Source organism: Epinephelus fuscoguttatus, linkage group LG16, assembly GCF_011397635.1.
Source record: "Epinephelus fuscoguttatus linkage group LG16, E.fuscoguttatus.final_Chr_v1".
Lineage (NCBI taxonomy): Eukaryota > Metazoa > Chordata > Actinopteri > Perciformes > Serranidae > Epinephelus > Epinephelus fuscoguttatus.
This window is the reverse complement of record NC_064767.1, coordinates 23,649,536-23,663,745: the sequence shown is the minus strand read 5'-3', so window position 1 is coordinate 23,663,745 and position 14,210 is coordinate 23,649,536. Positions and strand designations below refer to the sequence as shown.

Genomic DNA, 14,210 nt, shown 5'->3' with positions numbered 1-14,210 from the left:
CAAATTGCTGCATAAAAATTCACCGGAAAACAGGAAATTAAGTGATTGAGGGCCAAAATTCTCTGGCAGACGCTGTGTTTCATATGTGCCCCCTCAATTTTAAAAGCAAACCTATGTCCTTGCCCCTGCAGCTACCTTGAGTTAAGCATAATAGCAGTCCTACAAAGGCCATAAGACCGATTCAAAAACTGGGATGGATTTTTTTTGTCTTTGCTTATCTCCTTTATATTTTGTTTCCATTGGAAGATTTATTTACTCAGTAAAACCATGTCACTAGATGTCTGAAGGTCTCGGAGGAGATCAAGACGGGAGATTGATTTTCCAAAAATTCTGAACTCATTTTTATGTGGCACTGTGGCCAGAAAAAATGTCTGAGAATATAGAAGCAGTTCTTTCATAAATGGTCCTGCAGCCAACACACTCGTATCGCTGAGATAAATGAAAGATAAAATGCACAAGGCAAGAAATCAGTCAACGCAGCCGGCAACAGAGACGTGTAGCAGGTAGACCCAAACACAAGAATGATTGGTATCACCATGCTGCGTGTGCCGGCCCCTTAGAGTCTAACTTTAGCTCTGTGAAGGGCATCGTGTGTGTACAAGGTCATGCATGGTCAGAATTAATCTCAGTGAGTAAACAGCCTGACCCGAGAAGCCTCAGCGTGGGGTTTATCTCTGTATACTCATGTTAACGCCTCTGTCAACAGTCAACTTTTACAAGCTCTGGCAGATTTGTTGTGCTTTGGATAAGCTGCCAGCTTTCCAATTAAAAGCCCTGCCAGTCTCCTTCAAACCATCAGAACACTGTAGGCCTTATTAATTCATTTACAAGAGCTGCACATGTGTGCAATGTGTCAAGTGTTTTAGACATCTACCGTGGGGAGGTTTTTTTTTCGTCTTCTTCTTCTGTGACATGTGGGTGTCAAAATCTGTTCTTCATATGGTGCCTGCATGACACATATCCTATTACTGTAAATGGAGAGCTGCAACAATGTGACAGGAGAATGAGGAAAATGATGATGAAGTTTGGTGTTATGTGCATGGTGCACAAATATGCAGTTCTTGGAGCGTTGTGGTGGACTAGTGGTTAAGATGCAGATCACATACAGTATACTCTGATGTCCCAGGTTTGGTTCCAGCTGGGGACCTCTCATTTCCCCTCTCACGCCCAGCATTTCTTTTACATATCTACATTTCTACTGGATAAAAAACACTTTGGAATATATTCATGTGACAAAATATACTGTATTTTATGAAATGATACTTTAAGTGTTTTCCTTTATTAGTACCTGAATAATTTGGCTTTGTTGAACCATGATTCTGCTCTGTGTAGCAGAATATTAAACTGTCTGTGGCAATAAAATGAACTGAAACACATGTACAAATGTTTCTAAATGGCTAGTTGAAGTTCCAAAAATATGCCATTGTGGTATCATCTAGTCCACGATCAAAGCTGAGATCTTAAAAATCCCCTCCAGGCATGTTTTAGGACATATATCTGCTTGAAATGAATCTGTTTGCAGTAATTTGTCAGTTATAGTTCTTCCTCAGTGAACATTCTGAATCTAAAATATGGAAAATTTAAAGGTGCCCTGCAGAGATTTCTTGTAAACAAACAAAATTTCTGTTTACATTCAGCGTTAGTCACAACACACTGCGCGTCTCCTTGAGATTTAAACAAACATGTTGAGTGCATTGCCGTCCTCATAAAACATTTGCAAACCGTTGTGTGCATCCAGGCTTCTTTCTCACTGCCTTTTTTGCCACAGTGGACACACACACATAAAAACATTTCTCCATAGCATTCATAGTAGTCAAAAACTCCACAGGGAGCCTTTAACTGTTGGATACAAAATGTTTCCTACTTTACTGAAAAGTCCAATCTCACTCTATATCCATGGGGGGGCGAGTTTCCACATCGCACTCAGATGTTAAAACGTAATTGGCTACCCAACTAGTTTTGATGTCACAAAATCATCCTCTTATATACACAACTTACACTCAGGTTTAAAGAGAAAGTTCGGATGTTTTGAAGTGGGTTTGTATGGGGTACTTATCTATAGTCAGTTTATTCCATACAGTAGATGTCAATCAGCACGACTGCAGTTTGAAGAAGCAGGCAGGAGTCCAACACGGGAGCTGAGCAATGTACTGCTGTGGATGGGGTCAGCAATAAAACATACTTTAGCCTCCCTTTAGATTTTCATTGCTACGCAGACGATACGCAGCTGTACGTCCTGTTAAAGCCTGGCACCACCAATGTTTCTGGTTTTATGTCCTGCTTCAATAAAATGACTCTAAATCTGGAATAATTATAATTACCCCCTCTGGTCCCAGCGCAATGACCATTACCAGTATATCTCGTAGTCTTGGTGCCCTATCTAATAACATCAAATAAGAGGCCCATAACCTGGGAGTCATCTTTGACTCAGCACTTTCTTTTGATGCCCAGGTGATTTAAGTTGTGCAGTCCTGCTTTGCCCATCTGAGACATTTAATGAAGATCAGGGCATTTCTTTTCTCTGCAGATTTAGAAAAGGTGATCCAGGCCGTTATCTCCTCCAGACTTGATTACTGTAATGTACTTTATTCTGGCATCGGCAGGTGAAACATTCAGAGATTCCAACTCTTACAAAACCTTTAACTTGTTCTGAGAGACGCGACCACATCACACCAATCCCTGCTGCCCTTCACAGTCTGGCTTTGAAGAGAGCAATATAACAGCTTCATGTTCCTGTTAGAAATCACCGTCTGAGTGCAAGGTAAAGCGCTGAAAATATTCTCAAAATAGGGCACACTTATACTGATATTTATTTTTTTCAGTTGAACTCTTTCTAGGAAGCTAAAACACGTTTTATTGCTGACCCCTCCACAGCAGTAGATTGCTTAGTTTCTGTGTTGGACTCCTGCCTGCTCCTCCAAACTGTGGGCGTGCCGACTGACATCTACTGTATGTAATATACTGTCTGTATAAGTACCCCATACAACCCCACTATTCCTTTAAGGTAATCACAGAGGAGCTCTCCCTCTTCAGCACATGAATGTGAAAACAGCCTTCAAGTGTCAAACTGAAAATCATTTGGCACAGTTAAGGTCAAACATCCAAGTGAAGTAGCAAAAAAGCTAAATCATGTTTGAGTGGAGGGGGACTTTAACCTTTTTGACATACCGTGGCAAAAGTTGTAAATGAGCAGCTGATGCTGAAACAAGCCACCAACATTATCCAGCTGATGAATTATTACACTAAACGTGTGATTGCACATTTGGCTGCTAAAGTTGTCGCCTGATAATGAGTCGACAAGAATTTTATACTTTCCACATATTTAGGCAATAAATGAATTTCACACATTTTTGCTGCTCCCACTGAATAATTCAAATCTAATAATAGGCTTTTATTGAAGATCTGATTACATTCAATGTCAAAACTATGCAAATCACAGAGTGGGCAAACACTCTGCTGTGATATCCTTACGACTTAGTGGTGTGGTGTAGGTGGGCTTATAGATGTAACACAATGGAAATACTCAGAGAAGCATGAAAAGATGGTGTAAGGATAATACAAAGGTGACACAATTCACCAGATTAAGAGATTATACTGTATGTGTGAGTTGTAATCTGACTCATGCAGGGCCTGCACACCCATTAATGTTCTGTCCTTAATTAGCAATGCACTCTACACAGAGTCATATCTCATGGACAGTGATGATGATGAATTATTACACTGAGTGTGTGCGCCTAGTGGCACACTAGACAGATTGGGAGGAGCTTGCTATTTATCTTCTCTGGCTTGACTAACCCTAACATTGGCCGTTTGGAAAGCTGGTTATCAACTAGTTCAGTCAACTCTGTTTTTTCCTATCCTGACACAAGCGCGTTCATGTGAAATACAGACCCTTTCCAAAAAATTAGAATATCATGGAAAAGTTGTTTCATTTCCATAATTCCATTCAAAAAGTTAAACTTTCATAGATTATAGATTCAGGGCCCACAATTTAAATTTCAAGTATTTATTTGTTTATTTTTACATAATTTGGGCTTCCAGCTCATAAAACCCATGAAAACAGGAATTCAAAAAATTAGAATACTGTGAAGAAATCACCATTTACTTCTCAGTTTTTGGAGAAAAAAAAGAAAGAAATTAGGATCACATCAAATCAATCAAAATATGGTACTTTCAAAACGATATGTCAATCTTCAATACTTGGTTGGGAATCCCTTTGCCTTAATCACTGCCTCGATGCGCCGTGGCATTGAGGCAATCAGCCTGTGGCATTGCCTGGGAGTTATGGAAGCCCAGATTTCCTTGATGCTTGCTGTCAGCCCTTCTTTGTTTTTGGGTCTGGTGTCCCTCATTTTCCTCTTGATAATACCCCATAGATTCTCAATGGGGTTTAGGTCCGGCGAGTTGGCTGGCCAGTTAAGCACTGTGATGGCATGGGCATCAAACCAGGTTTTGGTGCTTCTGGTGGTATGGGCAGGGGCCAGGTCCTGCTGGAAGATGAAATCTGCATCTCCATACAGATCCTCAGCAGAAGGAATCATGAAGTCCTCTAAAACATTCTGGTAGACTGTTGCGGCGACCTTGGATTTAAGAAAGCAGAGTTTACCAACACCTGCACCGGACACTGCACCCCAAATCATGACTGACTGTGGATATTTCACACTGGACCTCAAGCAGCTTGGGTTCTGTTCCTCACCCGTCTTCCTCCAAACCCTTGGACCTTGATTCCCGAATGAAAGGCACACTTTACTTTCATCGGAAAAGAGGACCTTGGACCACTGGCCAACAGTCCAGTCCTTCTTCTCCTTGGCCCAGTTGAGACGCTTCAGGCTCAGAAGTGGCTTGACCCGAGGAACCCGACAGTTGTAGCCCATCTCCTGGATGCGTCTGAATGTGGTGGTTTTTGAAGCTGTGACTCCCGCCTCATTCCACTCTTTCTGGATCTCTGCCAGATTCTTGAATCTTCTCTGTTTGACAATCCGCTGAAGCCCACGGTCATCTCTTTTGCTGGTGCATCTTCTCCTGCCACATTTTGCTCTTCCACTAGACTTTCCATTGATATGCTTGGACACAGCACTCTGTGAACAGCCAGCCTCCTTAGCTATGAACTTTTGTGGCTTACCCATCCTATTGAGGGTATCAGTGATGGTCTTCTGGCCAGTTGTCAAGTCTGCAGTCTTCCCCATATTGAACCGAACTGAGACAATTGAACCAAACTGAAGCAATTTAATGACACCTGGGGAAACGTGTGCAGGTGCTTTGAGTTTAGTAGATGATTAGTGTGTGACACTCACTTTAAAACATTCATGCCCTGCAAAATTTGGGCTGATTTCTTCACAGTATTCTAATTTTTTGAATTCCTGTTTTCGTGGGTTTTATGAGCTGGAAGCCCAAATTATGTAAAAATAAACAAATAAATACTTGAAATTGTTTAAATTGTGGGCCCTGAATCTATAATCTATGAAAGTTTAACTTTTTGAATGGAATTATGGAAATGAAACAACTTTTCCATGATATTCTAATTTTTTAGAAAGGTTCTGTAAGTGAGGCCGGTCTCGCTCCATAGTTGTCGAAATCCGGTGCTTGGGCAGTGACTCACGGCATCAGACACTGACGGAAAAGCCGTCCTTTAACGTCTGCATGATACACGGCCAGTTGCCATTATAGTTTAACGACTTCACCCAGGAGAGAGGTGTTCGCGTCCCATAAGATTATAAAACCAAACCCAGTTCTTTTTTCCTAAACCCAACCACGTGCTTTTGTTGTTGGAGGGAGGAAAAAAAAAACAAAACATCAGTTTGCATTGTTGTACTGACGTAGTGTGTTTAAAGTTCCTGTGAAAACTGAAGTGTATCTTGAAAGAAGACAATGCATGTTACAGGCAGAGCTTGACACGGCGTCCCAGAATGTCAACAACCAACGCACCCAGGGTACCTTTCATGTTGTATGTGGACGTGGAAAGTCCATGACCAAACGTCAATATGTGACAAGGTCAGAGTGAGAATGTGTTGAAGAGGCGGGGGTGGTAATTACAAGCGACATCATCTCAACCATGAATGAAGGAGGCCACTTCATATGATAGGGAGTGTGAGACAGTAAAATGTCAATGGCGTGGGATGTAAAAGATACTCTGTAATCGTATATTGGAAAATGCAGAAACAGTGAAAATACCATCCAGAAATTCACCGTCAGCTGAGACTTAAATTACGTTTAGGTATCACTAGGCTATATTTGACATAGTATGCAGTATTTTTTGCTGTATAGTTGAATAATTATGAATATTTCACATAAAACACTTTAAAGTAATGCCACACTGTTTCTGCTACCGAAGTAAAGGCTGGAAAAGTAGCCAAGTTAAAGACTGATGAGGTCTATCTGACTGAAATGTTGTACTGATAATAGCGGGAGCCAGTTAACAGTGTGTGAATTATTTCTGCAATAAAGTATTACCTTGTTTTCCAGTTCTCACGACACAGGTGTCTCGTGTAATTTTGAGCTGCAGTGATGGAATCAGAGTGTAAAATAGCAACACTATCACTGTGGACTAAAATAAACTTTGCAAAAGTTAAATTGAAGCTAAAATAATTTGTTTAGTGTTGTAAATGATCTCTGCATTTGTTAGAAGCTGTTTTAAAACCAGTGGAAATACAGCCCTGGAACAATGAAATGCCTCTACTGACCGATAACAGTATATAGACTACACTCTTTTTCTTTTTTTACCTGAGACTTTTGTTAATGGATACTTTTTTCTTCAGTGATCAGCTTGATCAGAGGTCGGGGTGTTGCCAGACTGTGATCCGATGATAGCAAGTTACCATGGTGATTTACCCTGGTAAAAAGACAGCCAGCTTCATAGTGCTGAAAACCCAGAGTTAACCCTGATGTTACCTCGCTAACTCCAAATCCTGCATCGCAATACAGGCCTCTGGTCTAAGTTGAAATGATATGAACTTCTTTTTATTTGAAAATCTGTTCTGGATGACACAAGATTTTTGGGCTTTTTGCTCTCCTTTCAGTTCACTGACACCCAGTCATACAGTCAGAGAGAGAAAAGCCAAACAAAGTCACAAACTGTGGCTGTCACAAAACACAGACGATAACCAAAGAATTCAGTTTCTGCCTCTGTTGCTTTGTTGTCATTACAAAAACACTCTGCCCGGGGTACCAAATCTTCTGGGCTTTGCTCATGTGTTTCTGAGAAATAAGCCTGTTTATCTGTCAGCAATGACAAGATAATGAATACTGCTTTGTCCACTCCCTTATCTGCTTCGTAATGATCTATATCATGTTTGATAATGGGTTGAGGAAAAATGGTTTGTAATCACAAGATAACGATATTCCACACAAAGTTGTGGAAACTGTCAATTATGGGCCGTGTGTGCTGAAAAAGTAAGGAATTTTTTATGTTGCTTTAAAGTGAGAGGAAGGGTTTTTGATTTAGTTTTCCTTCTATGTCCTCTTTCTTCTCAGCATACAGGTTTGGGAAGTTATCTGGAAATCTTGTTCTGATCTTGTTAGTTATTTTGTCTTTTATCAGAAAAATAGTTTTTCTTCTTTTCCCTTTTTGTTATCACACAAACTGAATCCGCTGCTCTTTTCATAAATATTTTTGTATTTAATCTCTTCCCTGCATTTTTTTGTCTCAACATAAGCAAAACAAGATGTTCTTTATTGAGCATTCAACACTGAGCAATGCCGCACATTTCCTGGGGGCGTCAAGATAATTTTGATTAGATGACATTTACTGCTGTTCGGAGCATCTGTTGCAGTCAGAAGACAAATGTCCTTGTTTTTGAGACATGCTGTATTTTGTTTCCCACAGGACTACAATGACGAGATCAGACAGGAGCAACTGAGAGAGCTCTCCCTGCTGAATGGCTCTGACGAGTCGAGCAGAGGGAGGACTGCGCCGGGGAGGAGCGTACGACCAGCAACCACAATATCCACGAGGTAAAGTAGTAAATACAGCTGCGTGAAAGGAAAGGGCTCTGAAGAGGTCGAGTTTTTGTGTGAATATAATAATCAGGGCTTCTTGAAGTTGAATTCTGAAGGTTTTTTGAAAAAAAAAAGGAGATTTTGAAACTTTTGAATAATTTTTTTTGTCTTGCAGGTTAAGACAACTTACAGTTGTAATTGCAGTTTACATAATGGAAAAAAATCACCAGTGTTATTTTCTCAGACTTTAGAAAGCTCCTTTTTAAAATTGTTTTACTGCCGATAAAGAACAATTATGATGATAAACAGAAGCAACAATAAATGTATTTAATTAACTGAATCATAATATTGGCAAAATACTATATCCACAAATCTAAATGTGCAAACTCACAGCCTGGTCTCACTCCCAGTGCATCAAAAACTGCTATTGCTTGGCTTCATGCCCTCAGCTTCAGATATGGACGTGCAATGCACCCTTTAGCACTGTTTGCAATGCACCTGGCTTTCAACAAAGTCTAATGTAAATCCATCAGTGTGATTATTAGATGGTCACAGAAACTGAACGTAAAGAGCGGGAAAGTCCGCTTAGGACAAGGGTCGTAGTTGTGCTGCTGCCGTGGTCCTGCCTGATACCTACTACTACTACTGCTATTATTAGTCATACTTCTACTATTATACACATATGATTATTATTGTCACATACATATACTAACATACGTATATTTAAATAAACTTACAATATATGCTACCAAAATTACTGTTATCATTACAATATCATTACTAAATAAACGTTATTGTAGCTATTGTCATCACTGTTTGCCGTGCATCTCTCTCTTGATCTGTTCTGGCTGTGAGGCTCCAAGGACAGAAGAATGTCGTATGCTGTAAAGCTCTCTGAGGCCAATTGTGACATGTGATATTGGACTTTATACATAAAAATGAAATTTAAAATCAAATTGAAACTGAAATTAGGTTAGCGGGGAGGTAGATGGTTCCAACAAACACAGGACTTTTACCCAGAGGACCAGTGTATGTGTCCTGTGTGAAACAAAAACTCAGCAGTGTTATTTTGTTATGTCGTTTTGTGACTTTACTAGCATAAACAACAATCTTTTCCTATCATTTGATGCCTAAACCTAACCGCAGACCCCTTCTGCTTAAACATATAGCACAAAAAGCTGTCCCTGGTGTAATTATAGCGATGCCCAAGCTTCTATAGCACAACAAATCCTTACTTTTTCCACCTTACTTGCTAGGAAACTCAGTCTCCTTAAATGGACGCACTCCTCTCCTCCTGCTCATGATACTGTAGATGGATTCATGAGATACTGCAGTGGATTAGGCTTGAGAGCATCCGATTCTTTCTGAGGGGATCCCGTAAGACAAAATTTGGCAACCCTTCTCAATATATATTGACTATTTAGTCTCTTTAGTAGTGAAGTAACTGATAAATAACTGAATAAATTAATGAACAACCTTCATGTGTAAAACCAGTGGAATGTCCCTTTAATTGTGTTCTATAGTCAACTTTACACTCATTTGTGATTCACTGCAATGTGATGCATACTAAAGCTAAATCTTGGTGTGCAGTGGTGTGTTGTGAATTACAAATACATAATTTATTAATAAAGAAGGAAGTAGCCACTGTCATGGTGCATTTTCAGATTAATTGGTTCACTGGCAAACACTTCAATATTTCACATAAACTTATTCTAAGTTCTCTTCCTCAGGTTGAATTTAATAGTTTCGAACAGTGGTTCCTTTTCAATTTTTCCAGCTATGTCTTCTCCTTCATAACTCCAATATTAGTTGATTTCCATGTACTGTAGCTTAAGGGGATTTTGGGATGCAGGCTGGACAAGCTACAGAAAAAACTCACTGTTAGAGAGCATTTGATTGGCTTAGCCATGCGTGCAATTGCTGGTGTGAGACGCCTGCCTCTTCCACTCTCCTTTTAAGTTAGTTTTTAGAGCAAATTGTCTGTAATCTACCTGAGCCGTGGCGGTCCCTCGGGAGTAACCAGGTAGAGTTTTCCATGACAGCCTGGCCTAATTCAGGCACCACATGTATATGAGCTAAATCCTGCGGTAACATGGGACGCTCCCAATTTTAAGTCAACACCACCACCACTTCCCTACCTAGATTCTCTCCTTATGGCGCAACGATAAGCGATTATTGTAAATCTCCATGAAAAATATGCACCAGTAATTCCCCTTTGAGTGTCTGTATTTTTGGATCACAATGGGCTGCTACCTAGTGAAGGATGTGTCTGAGGAAGAAAGGGTATCCTAGCCCACCTACATCATGCTGCTGTTAAAATGCTAAGTTAGCAGACAATAGACGGCTTTATGATGCTAAATCCACCCCTCAATCCCTGTGGTGTTCATGTGGTTCTGCTACTGGACAGTCACACCTCCATAAAAGAAACAATCCATCTTAAATTCCTCGTGGCTGCCTGAGTCCTTTGGCCTTTAATGTGTCTCTGCTGGACAGTGGTGAATAAGTCTTTGTATCTCACTAACCTGAATGCACTCTGCAGCTTCAGGCAGATGGAGGTGTGATTCTGTACAAGCACAGGCTAGGCGCTGCTCCATCGTGCTATTGAAATATCCACGCTGTGTCCCACAGGCATGTTTGCAGAGCTGAGAAAGACACAAAGTGACACTCTTGAGCCCTGTGATCATTACAAGATCTACCTCAGTGCCAGCGGAGGTTATGCTTATCTTGCGTTTCACCCGAGCACACTGTACAACAACCACCAGCTGAGGCAGCCCGCACATATGCAGCGATAAGAGGGATTTAACACATTCCTTAATGTCTTGACTCCACTTTTTTCGCTGAAATCACTGCGGCTTATTCTGCAAATGTTGTGGAGTAAAGATTCTTGAGGCAAATTGACGCCATGTTTGTCTGCTTGTTTGCTTTGCCAGGGGCCACAGAGGCACAGGAAGGAGTGCAGCAGCGCCTCGGGGGACAGCGGCAGCGACACACAGCAAACTTCCCACGACTGTTTTAACACGGGAGGCACAAGCTCCCAGAGCCAGGGGGGCAGCGGGGAGCGCGGCGTACAGGCCCCCGCTGTTAGCAGTCACACATGAATCATACGACGACTATGTAAGTCCAATCCTCTTTGCTCAGACTGAAAAGTGTAGCTGATAATAATTTTACTTGAACTGTGTGTAAATATGACTTGGCTTAATCCCCTTTCATGTTATCTGGATGAGTCCTGCTCTACATGGAGAGGTAGGGCATTCAGGGACATGGGGCTGAAAATTAAAAAAAAGAAAATTACTACAATTTATTTTTATTGAATTAACTTCGATTTTATACTTTTTATAATCATTTTGAATCTTCTAGTCAGCCACTGGTTTCCAATTCTATCAGGTTAAATCAATTTACTTGACTTAAATGTTGCTCAGGATACATCATCTTCTTCTTTTGTTAGTATGTTTAGGGTATCATTGAGTCTAATGTACTTGCATGCAGGAATTAATTTCTCTTCCCCTTTTAAAACTTCCTAAAACCATAGTTGCCACTTTTGCCCCACAGATGAGGCACTTTGTTGTGGGACAGCTAGCTCTCACTTTCCACAAAAAGCTGAAAGCCAATATCTTCCAGTGTAGAGCCAGAGTTTAGTTTTATTGCTTGGCTCAGGTTCCTGTATCTGTGTCGATAGCAGTTTTTGTAACTGTGCAGAAACTCTTATTTTGGCACTGTCCTAATGCAGAATCTGCAGGTTTGACTACACTGAGGGCTGTGATGTATCAGCTCTGAGCTCTACTTGCTGTGGCAAATCTGTCCGTTATTTCCTCTGACAGCTGCCCACCTGAATACATGCAGTAAATGTGAATGTTACCTCACATTTTGATGTGGTGAAAACTTTTTGATACAGTAAAATACAACCATGGTGTGAAATGACGGTTGAAAAGCCAGTGGTTAATCTCAAAGCATTCACATTATGAAGTCTTAGAGTCAACTCCATAGGATGACTGACAAGCAAACATGTTTTGGTATGATGAGAATATGGTCACTTGTGCATTAAAATTGCACCTGCACCAGATGCCAGTGCCTGGGGGGAGCTTTAAAGTCCTTGCTCGTAGCTGGTAGATTTTCAGTCTGTGTTGAATTAAATGGATAAAAATGGCTGCCTGAAAAGTAGCAGCTGCAGTAAAGTGAATGTGGTTTGTAGTTTATTAAATCCTACAAAACGCCAGTGGGGACCATAGTTTGTAAGAACATTTCTGACAGTGTGGCCAAAAAACACAAATAAAGAAAATAATAAATTCCTGAGAGTCATTATAATAACAAGTTTCCTCAAATAAGTATAAAAAAAAATTAGTAAGTATCTCAAAATAATGAAAACCTTTTTAAAATAATGATTAACCTATCTCAAAATAATGACACATTTATCTAAAAGTAATGACTTACTAGAGTAAAAATAATGACTTGGTATCTAAAAATAATGACTGAATTACCTGAATTACAATAATGACTCAGAGAAATGACCGAGTATCTCAAAATAATGAGAAACATTCCAAAAATAATATCATAATCTCAAAATGAATTAGTATCTTTAAGATACAGTGACTTATCTCAAAATAATGACTTAATATCTTAAACAATGAGAAAGTTTTTCAAAATACTGACTTGTGTATCTTAAAATGACTTAGTATCTCAAAAAATGGTTACTCAATACTACTAGTCCTTCTAACAATATAATGACTAAACTTTCAAATAATGCATTAGTATCTCAAAAATAATGAAACACTTGCAAAAATAACATAATTAGCTCAAAATAATGACTTAGTATCTTGAAATATTAAAAAAAAATAAGAAACTTACCTAGTATCTCGGAGAAATGACCTAGTATCTCAAAATAATGAGAAACTTTCTCAAAATAATGACCTATTTACTTACCATATCAAAAACAGTGACTCACAAATGTTAAAATAATGACTTAGTATATCAAAATAATGACTTACTTACCTCAAAGTAATGTCTTAGGATCTCAGAGAAATACTGACTTATTTGTCTCAAAATGACTTAGGATCTCAAAATCATACTACTTAATACTACTAGTACCCAAAAAATAACTAAATATTAAAAATAATACATTAGTATCTTAAAAATAACTTCATAACTCATCTCAAAACAATGGTTAAGTATCTGAAAGTAATAAAAAACTCTCATAATAATGACTTAGCATTATTTCTCATTTCTTTGACGTATTACGTCATTATGTAAAAAAAATATATATATTAATTTACAGTTTATTTAATCACACTGACTGAAATGTGTTTCCATGGGGATTTGCAAAGAAAACAAATCTACTATAAACATAAAACATGTGCTGTGAGTAATGAGTAAAGGTCACCTTGAGGAAAAAAGTCATAAAAATATAAAGTTATTCTGTGTAATGGCACACCCACGAGGCTCCGCATTGTGAAGAGCTGCACTATTTACATGCAAAAAGAGAATACTCCACTTGTAAGAGTCATCAGCGCCTTGACCAGTGGTCTATAAAATCTTTGTTCACATCACTTTAAACAACGCTGGGATTCATATCAAAAAATATTCAAGGCCCTAGTTAAAAGTACGCCTGCACTCAGATCTTGGGAATTTCTCAAGGTCATTTTGAAAAGACTACACAAGGTGAGCTCTAAGTTTCATCAAAATGAAAAAAGCAACACTTTTACCAGTCTATTTCCTCAGAGCCTTCCTGCTAAGCAAAGCCCCCATGTGTGCTGGCAATTGAAGATTGGGCTGTCTGCATGGGGAAATGCACAAGCGCAGTCTCATTACCAAACCAAATTGAGTTCTGATGTAGAGCCTGTGTATTTCTGAGGAGTAAAAAGCGAGGCATTTCTTCTCTTTGTAATTGGAGGTTGGAAAGAAGGGTGGGAGCACAGAGACTAGGGGATTATGGAAAGATGAGTTTGTCCTGAACATTTTCTTCCCTCATATCTCACTTTGCTAGTTTTTTTCCTTCTACATTACACAATTTTCGTTGAGCATGTTTCCAGAATGTAGCACGGCCTCTTTATACAAAGGTCCAGGTATGTTTGTTTTTTTCAACACTGAGCATACAAGATGTTGTTATTCCGCTACAAGCATCCTGCACTGTACAATCTGCTGAAACACAATATTAGATCAGCGGTGGCTGATGGGTCTTTGTTGCTACATCCTGTATTTGTCTTTGGGAAAAAAGTACAGTAGCGTGGATGGGTATCATGTCGCTATCTCCAGAGACCGCTGATTGATGGACTCTGTCAAAC

At 39.5% G+C, this 14,210-nt stretch overlaps 1 protein-coding gene across 5 annotated transcripts in view; it reads left to right on the top strand.

Annotated features, from left to right (window-relative positions):
- Nucleotides 1-14,210, top strand: part of khdrbs2 (KH domain containing, RNA binding, signal transduction associated 2) — a 92,201-nt gene that overhangs the window by 51,091 nt on the left and 26,900 nt on the right. For all 5 annotated transcript variants that reach the window (XR_007451347.1, XR_007451344.1, XR_007451346.1 and 2 more), the window contains exons 5-6: nucleotides 7,823-7,950; nucleotides 10,866-11,049. Coding sequence is in view for 1 of the 5 variants with exons in the window: in XM_049601137.1 (XP_049457094.1) it covers nucleotides 7,823-7,950; nucleotides 10,866-11,049 (312 nt within the window). In the remaining 4 variants the exon portion in view is untranslated. The remainder of the gene's footprint in view (nucleotides 1-7,822; nucleotides 7,951-10,865; nucleotides 11,050-14,210) is intronic.